The sequence below is a fragment of the Artemia sp. Qi Xiang Cuo genome, chromosome 19 (assembly GCF_049724085.1).
Source record: "Artemia sp. Qi Xiang Cuo chromosome 19, ASM4972408v1, whole genome shotgun sequence".
Classification (NCBI taxonomy): domain Eukaryota; kingdom Metazoa; phylum Arthropoda; class Branchiopoda; order Anostraca; family Artemiidae; genus Artemia; species Artemia sp. Qi Xiang Cuo.
The window spans coordinates 26,045,811-26,061,729 of NC_142812.1; the positions used below are offsets into that span (position 1 = coordinate 26,045,811).

General features: G+C 35.9%; 1 protein-coding gene across 3 annotated transcripts in view; it reads right to left on the bottom strand.

Annotated features, from left to right (window-relative positions):
* LOC148940666 (proclotting enzyme-like) overlaps window positions 1-15,919 on the bottom strand; it is a 97,075-nt gene that overhangs the window by 54,133 nt on the left and 27,023 nt on the right. The window contains exons 2-3 of one of the 3 annotated variants that reach the window (XM_089105271.1): window positions 13,228-13,335; window positions 4,243-4,452 (exon numbers count right to left, since the gene is read on the bottom strand). In XM_089105271.1, coding sequence (XP_088961397.1) covers window positions 4,243-4,452; window positions 13,228-13,321 — 304 coding nt within the window. In that variant the 5' untranslated portion in view covers window positions 13,322-13,335. Of the gene's footprint in view, window positions 1-4,242; window positions 4,453-13,227; window positions 13,412-15,919 lie in introns of those variants that run through there. The other 2 variants (XM_089105270.1, XM_089105272.1) reach the window with 2 other exon arrangements.

A 15,919-nucleotide genomic window follows, 5' to 3' on the forward strand; every position in this document is an offset into this window, starting at 1 on the left:
GTTTTAAAGGTTTTTTTTTCTTCATCGGCATGCCTGCCATTCTTTTCTGATATAAAATCTATTCGTGAACAATGGGCCATTTGCTTACTTTCTGGCCCTTGCCATTTGGTCATCTGAATATCATTGATATTTATTTTGTTTTTTAATGTTTAAAAAATTGAGTTTTGAGAAATTGAAACTTTAGCGTAAAAGAACGAGGCTTTGAGGAGGGAAGAGACCCTTTCATATACTGAATAATTTCTGTTCGTTTTAAGTTTTAACGTAGTTCCTTAATTTCAATTAAAAAAACTTGTTTTTTTTATTTCATTTGTGAATGTTTTTTAATTAATGCAGGTTTTGATCTTGCCTCACCGTACATGAATAATTAAACCAAAATTTGCATATTAATTTTACTTTTATTTTGTTAAATGGCTTTCTTGAGGCTTGTTTAATTTTACTTACAAACGTTTTTATTAGTAATAAATATACGTAACTTACGAATTAACTTACGTAACGAACTTCTATATTGATATATTTTTAATACGTATAATAGGGGTCGCCCCCTAGTCAATACCTTGCTCTTAAAGCTAAAGTTCGAATTTTGTTCCAACTCTTTAAAAATGACTGCTTAATCACAAAGGCCGTTAATTAGAATAAATAGCTCTATTGAAAGTACTAAAAAATCTTTTGCTTAAAGAGCGAGGTATTGACTAGGGGGTGAACCCAAACATATATGTAATATTTTCTGTTCGCTTTAAGTTTTGATGTTGCTGCTGCTGCAGTTGAAAAACTTGATTTTTTTATATTTAATTTCCGATCTTTTTTTAAATAATGCTGGGAATTCCGGCGTCCCCTTCATAGCAATGTCCCTTCCCCCATGATAACTTCGTCCACGGAAAGATCCTCCCATATAATCCCCGACCCATCCCCCCCACTACCAGAAAAAATCCCCCCTGAAAACGTCTGTATACTTCCCAATAACCAATACTATATGTTAACATTGGGTAAAGTTCATAACTTTCAGGCCTCCCCCCGAGAACTTCAGGGGATTAAGTCATCCTAAAAGACATACTTATCATACTTTCGAACATGCTGAACAAAATGGCTATCTCAAAATTTTGATCGGGTGACTTTGGGAAAAAAATGAGCGTGGGAGGGGGCCTAGTTACCCTTAATTTTTTGTCACTTAAAAAAGGCACTAGAACTTTTAATTTCCGTTCCAATGAGTCCTCCCACGATATTCTAGAACCACTGGGTCGATACGATCACCCCTGGGGAAAAAAAAACAAATAAACACGCATCAGTGATCTTTCTTCTGGTAAAAAATGCAAAATTCCATATTTTTGTAGATAGGAGCTTGAAACCTCTACAGAAGAGTTCTCTGATACGCTGAATATGATGGTTTGATTGTCATTAAGATTCTATTACTTTTAGGGGGTCTTCCCCCCTTTTTTCGAAAATCAGCCAAATTTTGTCAGCCGCGTAACTTTTGATGAAAGGGACTAAACTTGATGAAATTTACATATTCGAAATCAGCATTAAAATCTAATTCTTTTGATGTATCTATTGGTATCAAAATACCGTTTCCTAGAGTTTTGGTTACCATTGAGCCGGGTCGCTCCTTACTTACAGTTCGTTACCACGAACTGTTTGATATGTCCCTTTAGCTCAGGCAAAAATCCTTACAAGTTCAAAGCCAACCAAAAAAGTTTACCGGGCCCCATTTTGGGGAGGAGGTCTTGAGACCAAATTATAGTTTTTCTTGTACGGTTCATTTGGCCTAGGGAATTACGGCATTAAATTTCAAGCTGTTAAGATAACAGAATTTGTACACCATTTGTGTCCCATTTTTCAGGTGAAGCAATATTTTTTTCTTTTTTTTTGTGAATTTAGGTCCTCCTGGCCCAATGAATTCCATATATAAGTTTCAAGCCTGTTGAAACAAAGGATTTCGACGCATTTTTGGGGGCAGGGGTTCCCAATTAAAAAACATTTTAATCTAGGGTCCTCTTAACCAAAGAATATACAGGAGTAAGTTTCAAGCTGTACAGAATAAATTGGGCCCTTTTTCATGGAAGATGTTGTCCAAACTTATCCTATTTTGTCTTTTTTTATTGTGGTGGTACTCCTGGCTCGAATATTTAAGAGTATATGCTTCAAGCTGATCAGACAAAAGCTTGTCCCTTTTCGGGCTCTGTTTTGAAGGGACCATGCCCTCAAAATGATTTTTTAATAGGTTTCTGTGGCTTGGGTAGTTACAGCCACAGGCTTAAGAATAATCAGGAGCAATAAGGCTATCGGCCTATTTCTGGGTTCTGTAACACCCCTCCTTCCCTTCCGACAGAAATGTGAAATTACTTTAGTCTAGGCAATAATTTTCGTTAGTTTCAAGGCAATTGGGAACAATATTGATAGACCATTTTTGGGCTGGATATTTGGGAAGTCCGTACCCCAATTAAAAATAATGGTTTTTATCTTTCTCAGGGATCGAGTTTAGTGAAGCCAAATTTTCTTTGCAATTTTTCTTTGTGCATTCACGTTTCTGTGGTCCATAGACCTAAGGATATATGTTTCAAGCTGATCCAAAAAAATACCCTTTTGGGGGTCCAAACAATTTATTTGGTATATTAGGGTCCCCTTGGTCCAGAGACTTACAGTTTTAAGTTTCAAATCGCTCAAAAAAAAGTGTTGGTGCTTATCTGTTGCAGCCACCACACTCAAGAAGTGAAGTTAGGTCGCTCCTAATGAAATAAACCTAACTATGATGAACATAAAATACAATAGTTACAAAATTATGGAAGCCACAGCAGAGAATTACGGAAATCAGGTCCCCAGAACGCACTATATTAAATGGTTTCTAACGCAACTAAACCAAAATATCCACTAAAATATTAAATTAAAATATACCTTCATTGTAGTGTATATACACTTTCTGATGCTAAGCTGAAAGAAACTACAGAAAGAAACCAGTTCTGTCAGAACTTGAGTATGGTGGCTATAAAAGATAAGTGCCACAGTTTTTACCTCCTTTTAGGAGCAAATGATCAAACGAGACAATATTTCGTCCCATTGTTCTGGTTACCTTTATACCATTTTTCCCACTAAAAATTTTAGTTTTTTTTTCTCCATTTGAGTTCTCTAAGCCCAAAGACTTAGCCCAAGTCCTTAGCCAAAGGATATGAATTTCAGGAAAGATGTAAATCTCGAGTCGATCGAAAAAATGCTTTTGCTCTATTTGGGGCTTCATTTTTGTAGGCTCCATGCCGCCAAAAATTTCGTTTTGTATATTATTTTCCTATTGGCTCAAGGAACGGCTGTGTCAAGTGGACGGCTGTAAGTTTCAAACTGATCAGGGACAAAAATTTTTTTGGCCGGTTCTGGGACTCCTAACATCCCATTATTTCCAATTAAATACGCTATCATTTTAGCCTACGGTACGGCCCCAAAAAGTTTCTGGCCAATCGGACACCCAACATCAAGCATTCGCCCTTTTTTCCACTACAAAACGTATCTGTAAACAATTGCAATTTGCATAATTTACAGTCACTGCTCCACGAGCTGCGGGTGTCATGTTATCCCTGAAGACATATTTCTCGGACTTTATGCCCAAAACAGGGTATTTCACAATTTTTGTTCGATGTTCAGGAAGGTTTATTAAGGGGGATCGAATCGAGCACAGGAGGGGGATGGCTGCTTTCCAAACACTGTCGGCCATTAAAAAAGGTGCTATAACTTTCAACTGCCAGTCGAAGGATCCCCTCCCGAACTTCTAGGACCATTTTATCCCTTTGAAGTGGCCGAGAAAAAACATTTGGCACATGACCCTTTGTTATGTGCCACCAGATTCTTGCTTGTGATGAACTAAAAGATATTATAATAGATGATAGACAAAAACTCTTAACGATGGTAATTGAAGTCTTTTTTTATTTACAGCGTTTGCTTAATTTTCCTGGGGTGGAGTGTTTTCTCCTTCTTCAGCTCCGGCGTCTTAATTTTTCATTTTATTTTTCTTTTTTTTTCTTTTTTTATAGCAGTGTTTCTGTATGGAGTTGGCGGATGGAAAATCATGGCGGATAGAGTAAATTATCCATCTGTTAATTGTCACGAGCCTTGCTCTTAAGCGGTACATTACATTTCGTATGCGCTACTATTATTAAAACAAATGCGTTCATTCATTCATTGGGACATATTCTAATCTTGACATTTTGGGGGTGGCCCAAAAGACATTTCTACATGCCTTAGAATAAAAGCCTTTACTCTTACCTCCAAATACTGCTGGTTGTGGCGAAGGTTGGGGCTGCGGTTGAGGCTGATTCTGAAGGGCTCCTGATGCAAGACCACCTAAGAAGGATCCAACGAGACCTCCAAGACTGACAGCCGGAGGAGAAGAGTTGCTTCCTGACCCTTGTGGTCTTGCTCCAAAGAGCTGAGCAATTGGACTAGGTCTGTCCCTACTTCCGAGGTTAAACACCACTGAAAACGATAGCAGGTATTAAAGAATACCGTCTGGATGATTTACAATGTTTCGGCACCAACAGCAGATACATAAACAAACCCATTTTTTTTCGTTTCAAGTGTAATAAATTAGACATAAACAGTTCCAATTTCAAGTGTTGGTGGTTTTTTTCAAATGTTTTCCATGAAAGTTATTTCTTCCAAGTTGAGCTCCAAACACATTTTCATGACTATAAGTATGAAGGAATGTAAACTCTAGTTAAGTCTATTTGTACCTCATGGCAAATTATCACCACAGAAACTTCCCACCAACTCTTTCCAATCCTCGCAAATACATTTAGATGTCAACTCCCTATCTACACAATTGTTTTACTCGTACAAATGTTTTACCATTCAAAAAGTTTTGTCATAAGCAGTATTTTTTTATTGTTGACTTCAAAGTATAATTGAAAAATTGTATTTTTGCAGTCCTTTTTTTAAACGAAAATAATTCTTTTAAAAAAGGCTAGTTTTCGGATACGAAAACTGTTTTCAACTAGCTTTCAAGTTCAAATCGAATTTATATTTTCATATTATCGAAGTTTATATTTGAGCATAAATAAATGAAAAATTGGATAAAGTAAAAGAAAAACACTTTACTTCTGAACTATACGGATGAAAAAGTGGTGTAAGATATACAAAAAAAAAAAACGCTGAGGTAAAGCAAGAGAGTCGAGAGAGAGAGAGAGAGAGAGGGAGAGAGAGAGAGAGGGAGACAGAGACAGAGGGAGAGACAGAGAGAGAGATGAAGGAGAAAAGGAGTGTCTTACGTTCAAAATAAGAAAAAATTCTCGAATTTTCTCTATATCAAGATATTATATCTATGATATGAAAGATCTTCTGAGATATCCGACTAGTTTTACTTTTTTTTGCCACTTTTCCTGGATTTACCATACACATTTTAACTTTTCCGTGCTACTGGGACTTGAGTCTTGTAAATCAATTTTTGTTGTTTTCGCAATAATCAAGTAAGATGTGCAAAGGGGATATGGTGATAAACACCTTATTGTATTCTAGTGAACCAAACACGGTAACATATATATTCCGTCCAGTCTTCTAGAACGTATGAAATAATACAAACACACATTCAAGAATGTTTTTATGGTCAGATTGGGCGGGGATTAATTCTCATATAAAATGTACATTTTCCCTTCAAAAAAACTTTTAGACCATTCTCGCCCCCCCCCCCAAAAAAAATCCAGGAAAGCCCGTGAAGGCCTTACGTCTGATTGTCTGTTTAGACAAATTTCGCCTTATTAAGATTTGACGGATCAAGTGAAACTTCCGTTTGTTTTCATCAAGGGTCAATAAACCAAAAGCAAGGTGCAGCCTTGCAATTATATGACGCAGCATTCAGATTTTATCCTTGACTTCCCGGTTTACAATATGCAAATTAGTAATAATTTTAGTAGGATAAAAAAGATACAGAAGCAGTCTCATGTTACTTGAAAACAAACATTTAAACAAACCAACAAAGGAATGAAGAATAAGTAGGTGGCAAGGTGGCTAATCCCTTTTTCGAAAATAGGGTGGCAGTTATTTTGGAATAAGTTTTTTGGGAAATAAAAATATAATTTTTCGGGATGAAATTAAACAGAAAAATTAACTTCAAACTTTAATTTTGATTTCAAAACTTTTAACTTACAATGACTAGAAATCAAAGACATAGCGCAGCCTAAATAATGAGCAAAGTGGGATCAATGTAAAAAAAAAACGAAAAAAAATAATTATCGACTGAAAGTAAGAAGTAACATAAGAAAAAACGAACAGAAATTATTACGTATAAGAGGGGGGCTGCCCCCTCCTCAACCCTTGCTCTTTCCGCTAAAGTCTAAAAGTTCTTTAAAATTACATTTCATTAAAATTCAACGGCCCTTGCCTTTGAACAGTCTGTCTTAAAGACTTGTGGCAAAAAGTCTAACTGAAGAGTAAAGAGTAGGGGTTGAGGAAGGGGCAGCCCCCCTCATATACGGAATAATTTCTGGTCGTTTTAACTTTTAATGACGCTCCTTATGTTCAGTTGAAAAAACTTGTTTTGTTTATTTAATTTCATACAATTTCCAAATCATGCCAGGAAACCCCCCCACGTAAAATTTCCTCTGGAAAATTCACCTCGGAAAATTTCCTCTCCACAGAGATCCCTCCCTGTGGACCCCCCCCCCCCAAAAAAAAACAACGTCCGTATATTTTCCAATAACAGATACTATACGTGAACAATGGGCAAAAAGCGTAACTTACAGCCCTTTCCCCAGGGACTCTGGGGGAGGGGGGTCATGTAATCCCCAAAAGTATAGTTAAGTATAGTTATTGGACCTTTCAAATATACTGAATCAAATGAGTATCTCAAAATTTTGATCGGATGGATTTAGGAGGAAAGGGCGTGAGAGGTGGGCTAGTTGTCCTCCAATGTGTTTGGTCACTTAAAAAGGGCACTAGAGCTTTTGATTTCCAATCTAATGAGCTCTTTTCCGATCTTGTAGGATCACTGGTTCGGTAAGATTACCACTGGGAAAAAAACAGCAAACAAATAAACACGCATCCGTAATCTTTCTTTTGGCTAAAAATGCAAAATTCCACATTTTCGTATGTAGGAGCTTGAAAACTCTACGTTAGGATTTTCTGATATGCCAAATCTTGTGACGGGAATCTGGGACATTTTGGGGGTGTTTCCCCTTTTTTCGAAAATCGGTAAAAAAAATTCTGAGGCTCGTTTTTGATGGGTAACATTAAACTTAATGAAATTTATATATTTGGAATCACCGTAAAAAGTCAATTCTTTTGGTGCATCTATTGTTATCGAAATTCTTTTTTATAGAGCTTCGGTTACTATTGAGCCGAGTTGCTCCTTACTTGCAGCTCTTTACCACTAACTGTTCGATTACTGATTAGTATTACTTTTTTTTACTAAGGCGTTTCGTATAAAAGAAGTTGTCATAGAAACTTCAGATGGGGCTCGTTCAATTGGAAGTTAGAATTTATAGTGCCCTTTTAAGAGCTATTAATTAAAAAAAACTTTTCCACAAAATAAGTTTTTCAAAGAAAAGTAAGCAACTCCATTAAACAAAAAATGATTAAAAATAAAATCAAATAATCTATTAAGGTCAAAACTACCACAAATCAGCGTGTATAAATAAATGAAACCCAAAACTATCAGAAATTACAAAAAATAACCGAGTCAAATTCAAAAGGAGCAGAAATTAACATAAGTTGGGTTCAAAACCTCTATGCCTTCCCAAGGCCAGAACAAAATTTGCACTTTACTGAAAAAATACAAATGAATGTGCATTGTCAGTTTAATATACATATACTGATATTTAGTAATCAAAATGTTAAAATTATTTGATTTGTTAAAGTTATAAAAGTACAAACATTTATATTTTTTCCAGTAAAGTGCAAATTTTGTTCTGGCCTTGGGAAGGCATAGGGGTTTTGCGCCCAGCTTATGTTAATTTCTGCTCGTTTTCAGTTTGACTCGGTTATTTATTTTAATTTCTGTTCGTTTTGGGTTTCATTTATTTATCGATGCTGATTTGTGGTAGTTTCGAGCTTGGTAGATTATTTGATTTTATTTTTGCTCATTTTTTGTTTAAAGGAGTTCTTTACTTTTCTTTGAAAAACATAGTTTTTGGAAAAATTTTTTTTAATTAATTTTTGTTCGTTTTATATTGACATAGTCTTTTCAGGGAAAAAGAAAATAATACATTAAATCTTTTTGATTTTAATGAAATAATAGTTTGGCCCGATATTTGTATACTGGAGAAAAATTTTCAGCAATTTTTAACAACACCATTTTAAAAATTTGGACACTGTTTAACTTAGTTTCATATCTCCTCTAGTTGACCTGAAATGGAAAACTTGATACCATTCGCAAAAAAATCTGTTTACTTTCTTTGATAGCTTTGATACACTTACACTATTTTGATTTGGTTAAATTTTAAGAGCAGAAATAGCCTCGAAAGTTTGAACGTAATGCCCTCAGTCGTTCTTGGGATACTGCTAAGATGGGGAGGGTGGGTGTGGAAGGGGGATTAGTTGCCCTCCAATCACTTTCGACTATTAAAAAGGGCATCAGACCTTTCTATTTTCAATCGAATGAACCTCTTACGAAATTCCCACGACAACTCCTTCGATACGAATTGCCCTGGTCTAAACAACAACAACAACAAAAATACTACTAACCACTTTCGACTGTTAAAAAGGGCATTAGCCCTTTGAATTTCAAATCGAATGAGCCCTTTTCTGAAGTTTCTACGACAACGTCTTCTATAAAAACCTTATATGCCCCCACGGCGTAACTTAAAACCCTTGCCCTGAGGGCTGTGGTGGAGTATCCTCCTCAAAAAAATATTTTCTATCTGTAAATCAACTACGCTGAACAAAATGGCGATCTCAAAATGTTTATTGGATGCGTTTGGGGGAGTGAGGGGCGTGGGGGGGGTTAGTGGCCCTCCAATCATTGTCGACTATTGAAAACTGCACTAGCCCTTTGAAATTCCAATCGAATGAGCCTTTTTTGAAGTTTCTACGACAACGCCTTCTTTAAAAACCTTATATGCCCCCAGGGCATAACTAAAACCCTTTCCCCGAGGGTTGTGAGGGAGTGTCCTCCTCAAAAATATATTTTCTATCCGGAAATCAACTACGCTGAACAAAAGGGCTATCTCAAAATTTTGATTGGATGTGTTTGGGGAATGACTGGCGTGGGGGGGGCTAGTTGCCCTCCAATTACTTTTGACTGTTAATAATGGATCTAGCCCTTTGAATTTCCAATCGAATGAGCCTGTTTTGAAGTTTCTACGACAACGCCTTATATGAAAACCTTATACGCCCCCAGGGCATAACTTGCCCTGGGGCCCTGAGGGTTGTGGGGGAGTGTCCTCCTCAAAAACATATTTTCTATCTAGAAATCAACTACGCTGAACAAAATGGCTATCTCAAGATTTTGATTGGATGTATTTGGGGGAATGATGGGCGTGGGGGGGGGGGCTAGTTGCCCTCAAATCACTCTCGACTATTAAGAAGGGCACTAGTCCTTTGAATTTCTAATCAGATGAGCCTTTTTTGAAGTTTCTACGACAACGCCTTCTATAAAAACCCTATATGTCCCCAGGGCATAACTTAAAACCCTTGCCCTGAGGGTTGTGGGGGAGTGTCCTCCTCAAAAACAAATATTCTCTGTGGGAATCGACTACGCTGAACAAAATGTCTATCTCAAAATTTTGATTGGATGTGTTTGGAAGAATGATTGGCGTGGGAGGGGGGGCTATTGGCCCTTCACTCCTTTTTAAATATCACGAAGAGTACTATTTCCTAGAATAACCAGTTTAAGAAGCATTCCTTTTATCTTCTACGACAACGCCGTCTATAAAAACTTTATATGCCCCAAGGGCATAGCTTCATACATTGTCTAGGAGGGTAGTGTGGGTGTATCTTTCTACAGAACATATACTATATCTGGAAATTAACTACGCTGAACAAAATGGCCATCTCAAAATTTTTATTGGATGTGTTTGAGGGAATGATGGGCGCGGGAGGGGGGCTAGTTTCCCTCCAATCACTTTCGAGTATTAAAAAGGGCACTAGCCAATCAAATTTGCAATCGAATGACCCCTTTTCGAACTTTCTACGACAACTCCTTCGATGCGAAGTGCCCGGGTATGGAGAAAAAAAAACAACAAAAAACAACACATTGTACCCACATCGTTCATTACTTAGGCAGCGCTAGCGCGCTGCCTATGAAAAGTCATTAGAGGCCAAGCAGCCCCTCCCCCCTAAGTGACTTATCTGCCCAAAGAGATCCGATAAAAGTTTGGATATATTTATTTTGTTCGGCATAGTTGAAATGTCAAAAAACTATGCCTCTTGCGCTGACCAGACCCCTCACAGTCCTCGGGATAAAGGCTATAAGTTATGCAATTCGACCATTGCTTACATATAGCATGAGTTATTGGGAACAGGGGACATGTTTGACCCTTTGTGTCCAAATTCAAATTCAAATTCAAATTAATTTATTTAACATAAAAAAATACAAACAAATTTACAGCGGCCATCTATAAAAACCCGAAGGTTTGTTTACGATGGCTGCAAATCCATTATTATAAAGCTCTACATCCACATAAAAACTATCTCTTTACGGGGAAAAATCAGCACTTGAACTGAATCAACATAAAGAACATCTCCTACTCTAAAAGGATTACACTCTAGAAATCGCAAGTGAGAAATATCACATATCATCCTTAAAACATACACTCGAAAAAAAAAAAAAAAAAAAAAAAAAAAAAAAATACATCTAACTAAATCAACTATGAAAAAATCAATAAGTATCAGCTATGCTATAGAGCCGACTCCGTGGGCTTTGCCTGGGTAATATCGCGAAAATACGACCATTGTCTGTCGAAAAAATTTTCATACAAAACATTAATCAAATTCAAAAATCTAATCATTCAGATTATAACCCAAAAGGTAACGCTTCAATCTACTCTTGAGCTGTCCAAAAAGGCAAAGGAGGTAAGTCAAAGCTTTCAGGGAATGTTGAACTAAATCAAAACCCATTATGTGCATGTACGCTGCCAAAAGGGCGTATTTCAGTAACAAATGGAATTGGAACTTAAGATAAAGAAAGAAAAACGAGCAAAAATGGGGTTTTTATAGGCCAAATGAAGATACTGAAAAAACGAAGATAATATTTCGAGAGGACAAACGCCTCTCTTCTTCAGCGAGAAACGAAACGATTTATAAATAAAAGCCAAAAATTAAAATAATTAAAACCAACTACCTAAAAACCATAAAAGCGAGTTATTCTCCAATATCCGCGATTTGCACAAAATCCAAAAAAAGTGAACTGCCATCGACGGATACTAGCAAACAACTGAACAAGGAAAGGAATCAATTCATTCACTCGAAAAACAAAACGAACCAGCAATTAAATAAGTTGGAAAACTATGTCATTTGATTTCGGATTTTAATTAAGGCATTTCTTGAAGACACCCTTTGAGACCTAAGGGGTTGTTCACGTGTTTGATTAGATGATTGGGAAAGTGGTTCAAGGTTTATTTCAGGGATCACTAAAGTATCGGCTTCTCTTTTGAGAAAACCGAAATATGACTCGTTTATTCTTAAATCACCGGAATCCGGAATCTAAACAGAGATTCCGGTGATTTAAGAATAAACGAGTCATATTTCGGTTTTCTCAAAAGAGAAGCCGATACTTTAGTGATCCCTGAAATAAACCTTGAACCACTTTCCCAATCATCTAATCAAACACGTGAACAACCCCTTAGGTCTCAAAGGGTGTCTGCAGAAATGCCTTAATTAAAATCCGAAATCAAATGACATAGTTTTCCAACTTTTAATTGCTGGTTCGTTTTGTTTTTCAGTGAATGAATTGATTCCTTTCCTTGTTCAGTTGTTTGCTAGTATCCGTCGATGGCAGTTCATATTTTTTGGATTTTGTGCAAATCGCGGATATTGGCAATAACTCGCTTTTATGGTTGTTAGGTAGTTGGTTTTAATTCTTTTAATTTTCGGCTTTTATTGATACATCGTTTCGTTTCGCGCTGAAGAAGAGAGGCGTTTGTCCTCTCGAAATATTCGCTTCGTTTTTTCAGTATCTTCATTTGGCCAATAAAAACGCCATTTTTGCTCGTTTTTCTTTCTTTATGTGATGTCAGGCCAATGTGGTTTAAGAAATTAATTTTGGAACTTAAGATGGTATTGGAACTTAAGATGGAACTTTCAGGGAATAAAGAGGGGGATGCCCAAAAGGCAATATGTGCACGTTGCTGCTACTGCTACTGCTACTACTACTACTACTACTGCTACTACTACTACTACTTTTACTACTACTACTACTACTACTACTACTACTACTACTACAACTACTACTACTATTACTAATACCACTATTACTGCTACTACTATTACTACTGCAACTACTACTTCTACTGCGACTACTACTAGAAGCTAAGGGTATTAAATTTCAGGTAATGCTGAGGGGAAAGTTGAGCTAAATCAAAACATACTATGTGCATGCAGGTTGTCAAAAAAAAGCGCATCAGCAATATCTTAGGTACGGCAAGAGTAATAAGTTAAAACTTACAGGCATGTTGAAATAACCGAGAGGCACGAGGGGAATACTACTACTACTGCCACTACTACTACCACTAAGGCCGCTGCTTTTATTACTACTACTACGACATCTACTTCTGCTAAGAATAAGGGATTAAAGTGAACATTTTTGGCAACATTCAGGGAGAGTTTGAACTAAATCAAAACAAAACTATGCACATACAGGTTGTCAAAAGGGTATATCAGCAATATCTTAGGGACGTCTTAGAGTATTAAGTTGAAACTTAGAGGGAAGGTTGAGAGGGAGGTTGAAAACCAAAAGACAGTAAGCGCTTGATACTACTGCTGCTTCTGCTGCTACTACTACTAAAGCTAAGAGTATTAAGGTGTTAAATTTTTATTTAAAAATTTAAAAATTGCCGCAAAACCGTGATCAAATCAATGGAACTGTGTTTACAAAAGCAAAAGTTCTAGGAAAGTATTAAGAAGTCCTAAACCAAAATGAAGGAAACAGTTTTTTTTCGTTTTTTTTGCAGAAGTTAGGGCATGTATAGGACCTGTCTTCCGATAATGGATTAAACTGAAAGCACCTATGAAGATTCATCAAATAAAGCTTTGCTAATAACAGTGAAGTAAGAATTTGTTGTCAGATGCCACCAAAGTAAAATAACTGAGAAATGAACATACATTGCCTTTTTTCTCTCGTCAGAGCATCCGTCGAATTACTGTATTCCAACGACAGAGCGAATGAGCTCAGTAAACAAAGGTAGAGATGCCACATTACTGAAGCGGTAACTAAAATTAAACAAGTAGGCTATATTTTATAATTAGTTCTAGCTATACATTTCGGCAGTTACGTCAAATTATCACTGATAAAAATTGACTACAGTTTAACGTCCTTCAATACCCGCTGGGTGACTTGTTTGGAACCAGTTTTAAAGTCTTCATCTTACATCTTAAGACGTGGGAAAAACACATTTACTTTTTGGTAAAAACCTACTTCTAGTTATGCTATTATACACAGGTCCTCTGACAAGATTTTCAGGCTTCATGCAATTAATGCAGTCCATTGCCCTAATGCCTCACTAAGAGAGACATCTTTCAAACGACCTCCTAAAATTCTACGGACTACGGTCACTGGTTCCACAAAATGAGCCCTGGTGGAAAAAAAAAAATTAATAATATTCAAACATGCATCTATGACACGCAAAACAGGAATTTTGGATTTTCGTGATTCGGGCTTTAAAACAAGCTAGGGGTTCCTTTACATCCAGAATTTGATGTTGCAACTTAGATCAAGGGAAATCTCTCTGGGGGAGGGGGACTCCCCTTTCTTTTCTGTAATTATACACATCTACTTCTGCAAATATCTATTGATGTGCATCTTCAAACTTAATAAAGTTTGCATATTTCGACTCAGTATTAAACTAATGATTATTTTAATGTTGGTTTTGGATACATTGGTTTTGATATATACAGTCTGCTAATATGCATGTTGTTTCCAATGTATTTTAGATTTTCCGTTTTAGAGCTGCTCTTTACTTACAATTCATGACCACGAACTGTTTGTTTTGAAATTGACATGGGGGACAAGGCAACAGAGTCAGGGTAGAATGTAAACTTTTTAGATTAGGATCTCAAAGTTATTTCTTTTGGGCACTTTTCCTCTCCAAAGGCCTTACTTCTTATTCTTGTCATTGAGATTATGATATACTATATATATATATATATATATATATATATATATATATATATATATATATATATATATATATATATATATATATATATATATATATATATATATATATATATATATATATATATATATATATTATATATTTATATAACATCATTTGTATTCATTATAATAAGAATGAAAGAAAAAAAAGAAAAAAACATAAAACATATAAAATAATAATAATACTACGGGGACAGGAGCTACATACCATGCCCATACTGTGAGGTCACACTCACAGTTCAATACACAATTACAGTTTAATTTATATCGAATCAATTAAAATCTTCTCCAAAACAAGCAAAATTAAAATTCATGCTTAGTTTATAATTTTTCTTTCAATTTTCCTTTAAAATCACTAAAATTTTTTATCTTCTTCATTTTATTTCCAAATTATTCCATAATTTTCTACCCTTCATAATAAAAGAAAATATCTTAGAACTGGTTTGTAATTTCCACAATAATTTGTTATTTTTGCGTTAGTTGAACACAAATCTGAGGCTAATACTACAATGCGAAAGTCTATAATCAAAACGCATTAAGTTTGTATTTTAAGAATGATGTTTCATTTTTGCAAAATTTTGAATATCCCTGGTCGCTAACATTTTGTCGGTGTTAAATTGCTTTGAACTTGTCAATTGACTTTTAAAAGTTCTATTTAGCTACGAGTTTTTTTTTATCTATTTATGAAATAGAATTAATGGGAAGAAATTATGAGAAAATCAGTGCCTTTTAAAATAGTAGATATTAATTGATAGTTACAAGTGTTGCATTTAGCGTATTCTAAGAAGTTGTTCGTTTTTTTACTAATAGAGGAGCTGTTACTCCGCAGTAGCCATATAGTGGAATTAGTCAAAACATTTTCCTTATAATGAAGAGAGGATAGGGGAGAAACCCCTCATCTCTGTCATGATCTGATGGACCTTCATATAGATTTTAGAAGTTTAAGCTTTAAATGAGCGTTTTGAGGTTTCCAGATCCGGTGTATTTCCACAGAATAATCCCCCCCCCCCTACGGAAACTTCCCCAGAGAAAATGCTCTACCACCGAAAATTCCCCCCTACAAAATTCCCTCGAAAATCTCCCCCCCCCCCGTAAAAACTTCTAACATGTAAAATTGAGCAGTCAAAGGGAAATTAAGACAAATGAAAAGAATAAAGGAAAGAAAGGATTCTGGAATATTCTACCTGTATTCCAAAATATATGCAGAACATATGGTGTAGAATCGAACAGTTATATATGACGTAAAATCAATCAAAGAAGATCAGTCTCAATCAGTAAAGAAAAAGAAAATGAAATGATTTTACGAGCAATGTCACCCGAATCAGTCGGTAAAAATGACCAGCCACTCGATAAAATCCATCCCTCCCCAAAAAAACGTGTTGGGTAGTAACGCCTCTGGTTGGTACCAGAACGATTCCAAGGGAAGTAATTAACCGTTCTTCTTAGTCTCAGCCGGTTATATCTGTGCGCTTGCATCACAGGGCAACTCTTCAACAGTTGCCACTAATTTCCCGTTTTCAAATTAGTTCCTTTAACCTATATTTCACCCTGCTTTGATAACTCGATCCCTCAAAATACAAAAAAGAATTGAAAATAAAATAAAATTGTAAAAATAAACCATATGCACAATGCATTCTA